Source organism: Cannabis sativa, chromosome 6, assembly GCF_029168945.1.
Source record: "Cannabis sativa cultivar Pink pepper isolate KNU-18-1 chromosome 6, ASM2916894v1, whole genome shotgun sequence".
NCBI lineage: Eukaryota > Viridiplantae > Streptophyta > Magnoliopsida > Rosales > Cannabaceae > Cannabis > Cannabis sativa.
Window position 1 is genome coordinate 32,172,767 of NC_083606.1, and position 8,208 is coordinate 32,180,974.

An 8,208-nucleotide genomic window follows, 5' to 3' on the forward strand; every position below is an offset into this window, starting at 1 on the left:
TACAGGCTGGAGTATGACCAGCAGCCGGAGTATGACCGGTTCGACCGATCAGGAGGATACTTGTCAATAGTACCGTCCCTATGAACGTTCAAAACTCAGTACCATATTGGACATGGCAGTAGTGGCTCAGTACCATGTTGGACATGGCAGTAGCGGGACTCAGTATCGTGTTGGACACGGCAGTTAGTATTATGTATGATATTATTATGCTTTTCTTACTGAGTCTGTCGACTCACAGTTTATGTTCATGTGTAGGTAAAGGCAAGGCTGTAGCTGATGGACCGTGAGCGAGCTTATGAGATTGTACATGTCGGGGCGGTTAGGCCTGGAGCGTACGATCCTCGGGACAGCAAGGCTGAGATTTTTGTAACTGTCGTTAGACGACTTTTAATTTTGATGTAATAGTTAAACAGTGAAAACTTTTGTAAATGATTTTACAATCGGGATCCCGAGTCTTTTATAATATGTTTTATAAGTTTAATTAAAAAACAAAATTTTAATTAATCACGTTTTTCCATAAACCTCGTTGATTAGCAACGAGCTGCACAGTACGTTTAAAAATCACGTAATACGCCTAAGGTAGTTAGGGTGTTACATTTATTTTCACTTAAAGTACAATTAAGTTCTATTTTATTAGTTTTTATTTTTTATAAAATATATACTTTTTTACTAAGTTATTATATCAACAGTTCAACATAATAAAAGCAATAAATATTAATAAAAATAAAATAAAATTAATATATAAAATTTTATGTAAATATATTTTAAAATTTTAAATTAATTTGGATAGTATATATATATATATTTTCAAGAGTTAAAGCATATTTTGCTATTTGAAGTATAAAAATTAATAATGAAAACATTAGATAAAATGACATCATAACTAATCAAAATTAGACAAGTTTTTTTTTTCAATTTTCTTTTTTTATATTCTTAAAAATTGTGTATATATTTTACTTTTTAGAATTTTTTTCCTTTCATATATTTAATAATATAATATGAACTGCCATAGTGTTTAATGATTTTTTTTTTATTTTTGAAGGAAAAGAATAAATGGAATTGATTTCAGAATTGATCAAAGATTTTGGTGATTCAAGAAATATTCCACAAGAAATTTATTTATTGCAGAATCAACTTTAATCTTTAGGTCGGCACGTAAGGATTCAAAAATTAAAAGTTAAGATATATACCTCCAGTGCCCAATGTCATATAAAAAATGACAACTTGGCTGTTATTCAGAAGACCATATGCAAACATGCAAGATTGATGAGGAAAATTCAAATGATCAAAAATAGATACACACATGATTTAAATAATAGGATAACCTTCATTCTTCAAATTGTGAAGTATTTCATAAATTGCATGAAGGTGGACAATGTTACAACTCCCATTGAATCACTTCAATCAAACGGTACGTTTTAGTTCACACAAAAAATATTCACATCTATTCAAACATAAAATAAGTAAAATGACAACTTTAGAGATATTTCAATATGCTATATATATATAAATTAATATATCTTTATAACATGATGCAGGTCAAAATCTCCTGCAGTCCCTGTAGTACAAATGGCAACAATAACACACCATTTCATATAAATCAAAATAACCAATCAAAGAAATAGAAATAAGTCAGAAGTTCTACATAGAGATCCTCAAGAAGAACAGAGACATACAATACTTATGGTTGATGCAGCAGTACTGAATAATACAAGTTCAGTTGGCTTAGGGGCTATTATCCTTTCAAAAGATAGAAGGGTGAGGGCAGCAGTTTGCAAGCCTCTCAAAGGTAGATAATTCTTTATCTTTAAGGAAATTTATTCGATTTGTATTAGCCTTAAATTTTATAGCATAGTGTTTTGAACAGGTTTCGAAACGTTATACATGGGGCGGTTTTATGTTTGAATAGTATTAGGTCTGGTTTTACATGTTTCAGATGACGTAGGGTCTTTTATATCTTAATTGCTAAAAGGGTTAGGTCTGACGTAACAAGTTTTAAAATATGTTTCTAGCTAAGTGATTGAGCAGTACTTGGTGGTGATTATATAATGTGGTTAGGTATTTTTAGACTCATTAGTTAAACATTGGTAGGCTAGTTCTAGAGTGCACTTGTATCAGGCTTAAATGTATCAAGATTTACATGTTTTGCCTCTTTTTTGGAGAAAATGTTTATTTTATGTTTTATGGTGTTCTTTCACTAGCCAAAGGGTTATCCCTTTGGCTAGTTTTTTTCCTTTATTCTTTCTTAGCATTGTTGATTTTATCATTTTTGGGGTTGCGTCTCTTGTGGTAGTTCTTTGACTTCTACTCATAGTTTTTTATTGTTGTGTTTTCTAGTTTGTTATGTCTTCAGGAAGTATCTCTGTAATACAAGCGGAGACCTTGACACTTTTGTTTGGACTTAATTGGGCTCTTTCATGCGGAATCCAAATTAGAGAGGTTTTTTCCGATTCTTTGTCTCTAGTCACAGCTATAAACAAAGGAAAGGTTTTTTTCAACGAGCTGGGTGTGCTATTTGAGGATGTCATAGCTTTATTGTCTAAACTCCCGAGAGCAGTTTTGTCCCATGTGGCTCCGAATGCAAATTCTGCAGCACATGGTTTGGCAAAACATGCTCTTCGGTTAGACAATGAGCTATCCTGGTTCGAGGAGGTGCCGCCGCCGATTGTGGATTGCTGCTTTGTTAATCATGTGTGATTTGGATCACCGCGTCAAAAAAAAAATAACCAATCAAAGAAAAGAAAAAAATCATATTTATACAGGTACATTTCCATTAATTTTACTGAACTTCGTAAAAAAAGTTTTCAAATCCTTTAATACTACACATTTAATACTAACTCTATAGTTGTTGACTATATAAAATAATGTAGATGAACATGGACAAGTTAAAAGAACATGCTCATCATCAAATCAAAATATGCATCATTCAACAACTTTTTCATTAGATGCTACAAGCACAAATAATGGTACCTCCTTTATTATATGAAACTACATATACAATAAGTTTAATATAATATAAAAGAAGATTTATCTAACAATTGTGTTAATTATAATAGCTATTACTGATTTTGATGATGAAGACTCAAATGAGGAATTTCAGACCATACAACTCAATGATAAAGAAGGTATTGTAAGATTTTTTTCAAAACCATATTGGTTGGTGCCAACTAAATAATTTATTTAATATAATATTATTATTTTCTCAAATGACAGCTCATTAGACAACACCTTGGACTTTCGGACCTCCTTCATATACATGTCAATATTGTAGTGTTATTTTATGGTATGAGGAACGAACAAATAGAACCCGAGAGGTCACACATCCCAAATTCTTATTTTGTTGTATGCAAGGAAAGGTACATATACCATTATTCAAGGAAGCACCTCCTTTGCTCAGATATCTCATCGGACATGATTCAGGACAAAAAGGGTTTAAATTTAGAAAAACTATTAGAGCTTACAACTCTATGTTTGCGTTTACATCAAGGGGAGGTCGAATCAATAACTCAATCAATCAATCACAAGGTTTGTATGTATTTCGGATGAACAGTCAAAATTATCACCACATTGGTTCTTTGTTGCCAGAACATGGAAAAAATCCACAGTTCGCTCAGCTCTACATATATGATACAGAAAATAGAATCGCCACAATTTAAAAAACCAAGACAACAACTGAGATTGAACATGATATTGTCACTAAATTATCTCAAATGTTGGATCAACATAATAATTTGGTGAAATCCTTTAGAATGGCAAGGGATAGATTCAAAGAACAACTAGAATGTACGTTTCGTTTATGACTTTTAAGTACTCGAACAAAAGATGGTCGTCAATACAACTTGCCAACAGAATCTGAAGTAGCCGGGTTGATAGTTGGTTTTAGAACTGCGAATGGGATGTTATTGTAGAGCACCGAACTAACGGACTTCAAAGAATCACAGATGTACATCCAAGTTTTATGCCTATGACATATCCATTGAAACACCTTTATGGTGAAGATGAATATAGGCTTCGCATACCTTTTAGAGGTGAACTTGAGAACGAATCTGATACAAAAAAGTTGACAATGAGACAATACTATTGCTTCAGGTTGCAGCAAAGACTAAATGAGGGGCACACTCTTCTTCAAGCTGGTAGATTATTGCAACAATATATAGTAGATTGTGACATGGCAATTAAAGAAGAAAGGTTTAGATGGATACGAAATAACCAAAGACAACTTAGATCAGAACTTTACTCTGGTTTAATGGATGTTGTTCATAGAGGTGATTCAGATTGTTCAAAAGTTGGAAAAGCAATTATTTTGCCTTCGTCACACTGTGGGGGACCCCGATATAGAATACAAAATTATCAAGATGCTATGGCCATTTCTAAATGGGCAGGATACCCATATTTATTTCTTACTTTCACTTGCAACCCAAAGTGGCCAAAAATGAATGACATGCTCAGTTTAATTAGTCAAAAAGATAATGCTAATAGAGTGGATGTTATATGCAGAGTTTTTGAGATAAAGTTATTTCAACTAATGGAAGATTTGAAAAACCAACAACTATTTGGAAAAATAATTGCATGTAAGTTGTTCTCATTTACCCCATTTATAGAAAATCCAACTCATTTATTGTACAAATATTTTCAAAAAAAAAATCTTAATTCATACGAATCAGTTCTAAATATAAATTTTTTCTTTATTTTCTCCCAGGTATATACACAATTGAGTTCTAAAAAAGAGGCTTGCCCCATGCACACATATTGCTTTTCTTGCATTCGACAATGAAAAATCCTTCAGCAAACCATATTGATAAAATAAGTGCAGAAATTCCAGACAGAAACATTGATCCAGATGGTTATAATGCAATCAACAAATTTATGATTCATGGACCGTGTGGAAAGCTCAATCCTCACTCCCCATGTATGATGTAAGGAAGATGCACAAAATATTTTCCCAAAAAGATCAATAATCAAACGACAATTGATACAGATGAGTTTCTAGTCTATAAAAGGCGAAATACAGGTATTCATATAGAAAAAAAAAATGTCTATTTATAAATAATCTATGCATAGTCAGTCACTAACTATAGTAATTTTATTAAGAAATTTGATGCACATATTAATATTAATATTTCCAATTAAATATAGGTACTCATGTCGAAAAGAAAGGTGTATTCCTAGATAATCGATATGTAGTTCCTTACAATAGGAATTTGATTGTAAAGTTTGATGCACATATTAATGTTGAAATTTGCAATTACTCAAGATCAATCAAATACCTTTTCAAGTATGTTCATAAAGGATCTGATAGAATGACTGGAACATTGTAATCTATTGACACTACCAAACAAATTGATGAAATCAAAACATATTTGGATTTTAGATATATATCAGCAACCGAAGCTTGCTGGAGAATTTTCCAATTTGACATACATTATAGAAAGCCAGCAGTTGAAAGATTGTTGTTTCATTTACCAGGAGAGCATACAGTGATATTTGATGAAACTAAATGTGTAAACGATGTATTTCGCCAACCTGGAATAGAAAAAACAACGTTTACTGAATGGTTAGAGACGAACAAAATTCATGAAGATGCACGAGAGCTAACATATGTTGATTTCCCTACATGTTGGGTTTGGAATTCAAAAGAGAAAATATGGACTAGAAGAAAAAGGGGCATAACAATCGGAAGAATCTACTTTGCACATCCTTCATCGGGAGAACGGTTTTATATGAGAATGATGCTTAATTTCGTCAAAGGATGCACTTCCTATGAAAGTATTCGAGCAATAAATGGAGTGACATATCCTACTTTTAAAGCTGCATGCTATGCTTAGGGGTTATTAGATGATGATAAAGAATGGACGGACTGCTTGACTGAAGCTGTAATATGGCAACTGGAGCAGAATTAAGACATCTATTTGTCACGATACTCCTTCATTGCTAAGTTTCTAATCCGTGTCAACTTTGGAAATCAAATTATACTGCATTGTCAAAAGACATAACTTCATTGCAAAGGAAAAGATTCAGAATAAGTAATCTATAGCTAACTGAACAACAAGTTGAAGCTTACACATTGTTTGAGATTGAGACAATAATGTTAAAGATGGGAAGAAGTTTGAAAGAAATAGATGGCATGCCTCTACCTAATTCCTCATTAAAAAGATATTCAGGAAATTGTAAAGCCCGCTTAGTTAATTTGGAAATTAGCAGTTATTTATGTTAATCAGGAAATTATTTATAGCTATTTAAATAATTTATCATGGATATTTATGGAATTCAGATATGCATAATTATGTCATCAGCAGTTTTTATATTTCGCATTTCCGGTGTCCGGTATTTTGGAACGCGGCGTTTGGCTCAGTAGAAATCACAACTTAGTATGTTAGTATTTTGGGGACGGGTTTTAGACATTGGGAATGTCGGGAATGGCCGGGAATTTAGAATGTCCCAAAAATACCCCTTTAGTATGATTTTAGTGATTTTATGGGGGAGGGGCAAAATGGTCTTTTTGCCCCATTAATGTTTTGTCTTATGTGGTTTATTAATTGGAATAAATGTTTATTTTAATCATTAAATTCTTGGCTGAAATGAGGTTTGATAAATGAAATAAAACATGAGTTAAACTCTTTTTTTTTCTTCAAGCTTTTCACACTTAGAAAAAATAGAAAATTTTCCAACAAAACTCTCTCTTTTCCTCTTCACTTTCGGCTGGGTATTGTGGGGTGCAAAGCTGGGTTTTTTCTTCATTTCTCTAAGCTAAATTCATCCTAATTGTGAGCTCTTGATTGTGGTAGGTGATTCTAACCCTTTCTCCTTTAATTTCTTGAAAAACTATGTGAAAAATTATGATGCATGCATGTTGTTTTAGATGTTATTGCTGCTGTAATTTTGTGGTTGATTTGTGTAGTTCAAGCATGTTATTTTGATAGGATTTAAGCTATGTTGAAAGCATGATAGTTAGATTGAGCTAAGCTTTGTTGTTTTTATGAAAAAAGTATGAAATTTGGATGGAAAGTGTTGTGTTTATGTTCTGTGTTGTTGCTGTTGTTCTTGTTAGTTTGCAGAGGTTAGATTATGCTTAGTTATGTTGAATTATGTTGGTTTGCATGCTTGTTTAGGTGGGTTGCTCAAGCTTGAGTTTGGAACTCAAAGCTTGAGCTCCAATGGCAAAATTTGTATGTGTGGTTTCTGGGTAGGTTTGTTGCCTTGGATTTGTTATTTGGGACCTATTGAGGAGGTCTGGAAAGTTTGGGATCAATTGGGATTAAATTGGTCGAGATATGGGAATTTTTGGTTGCTGCCTGCGAGGAACCGGAATTCCGGTTGAGCATCCGGAATTCCGGATGGGGTTCAGAATTTTCCCAGAACCGAATTCGGTTGGGCAACCGGACTTCGGATGGGGGATTTTTCGAACCCTAGTTTTCCTCGTTTTTGGGTTTTTAGGGGTATTGCCATGCTTTTTATCGATAGGGAAACTTTTAGTTTCGAGTTTTAGTCCCCGGGAAGTGATTTAGCGTGTCACTTATAGCGTTGTGGTTTTTATGGTTTAGGAGCCGATCCGCCGTTCGGCTTCGGCCGATCGGGTTGACGGCACACACGAAATCGGAATCCAGGTAAGATTAGTATAACAGTATGCATATGTAGATTACATGTTTAGCGTGCATGTAGGAAGCCTGCTAGATTACATTAGTTATGTATTTAGGCTTCGAACCATCCAACCCTGTCACGTCGGTACGAGTCCGGAGTATGACCAAGCAATGGAGTATGACCGGTTCGACCGATCAGCCGACACTTGGTTGGTGGTTCGGTGCTATTGACCTATCCCGTCGGTACAGCTGGAGTATGACCAAGCGGCGGAGTATGACCGGTTCGACCGATCAGGAGGATACTTGTCAATAGTACCGTCCCCTGAACGTTCAAAACTCAGTACCATGTTGGACATGGCAGTAGTGCTCAGTACCATGTTGGACATGGCAGTAGCGGGACTCAGTATCGTGTTGGACACGGCAGTCAGTTTTATGTATGATATTATTATGCTTTTCTTACTGAGTCTGTCGACTCACAGTTTACGTTGCATGTGTAGGTAAAGGCAAGGCAGTTGCTGATGGACCGTGAGCGAGCTTATGGGATTGTACATGTCGGGGCGGTTAGGCCTGGAGCGTACGATCCTCGGGACAGCACGGCTGAGATTTTGTAAATGTCGTTAGACGACTTTAT

The 8,208-nt window shown here is 34.4% G+C and overlaps 1 protein-coding gene across 1 annotated transcript; it reads left to right on the top strand.

The window, feature by feature from the left end:
• Nucleotides 1–1,683: 1,683 nt before the first annotated feature.
• LOC133039236 (uncharacterized) lies at nucleotides 1,684–5,900 on the top strand. Its single transcript, XM_061118080.1, has 9 exons — nucleotides 1,684–1,789; nucleotides 2,354–2,599; nucleotides 2,871–2,966; nucleotides 3,057–3,125; nucleotides 3,909–4,571; nucleotides 4,787–4,909; nucleotides 5,137–5,275; nucleotides 5,429–5,621; nucleotides 5,826–5,900. The coding sequence occupies exons 1-9, from the start codon at nucleotides 1,684–1,686 to the stop codon at nucleotides 5,898–5,900; spliced, it is 1,710 nt and encodes a 569-aa protein (XP_060974063.1).
• The last annotated feature ends 2,308 nt before the right edge of the window (nucleotides 5,901–8,208 follow it).

What these genes read in the sequence shown, in the direction of transcription:
- LOC133039236 (XM_061118080.1), top strand. Translation starts at nt 1,684, where the DNA reads ATGGTTGATGCAGCAGTACTGAATAATACAAGTTCAGTTGGCTTAGGG. An exon ending in AGTTTGCAAGCCTCTCAAAG is followed by an intron (nt 1,790 to 2,353) that starts GTAGATAATTCT and finishes TTATGTCTTCAG; the next exon opens with GAAGTATCTCTGTAATACAA. An exon ending in GCTCAATCCTCACTCCCCAT is followed by an intron (nt 4,910 to 5,136) that starts GTATGATGTAAG and finishes AATTAAATATAG; the next exon opens with GTACTCATGTCGAAAAGAAA.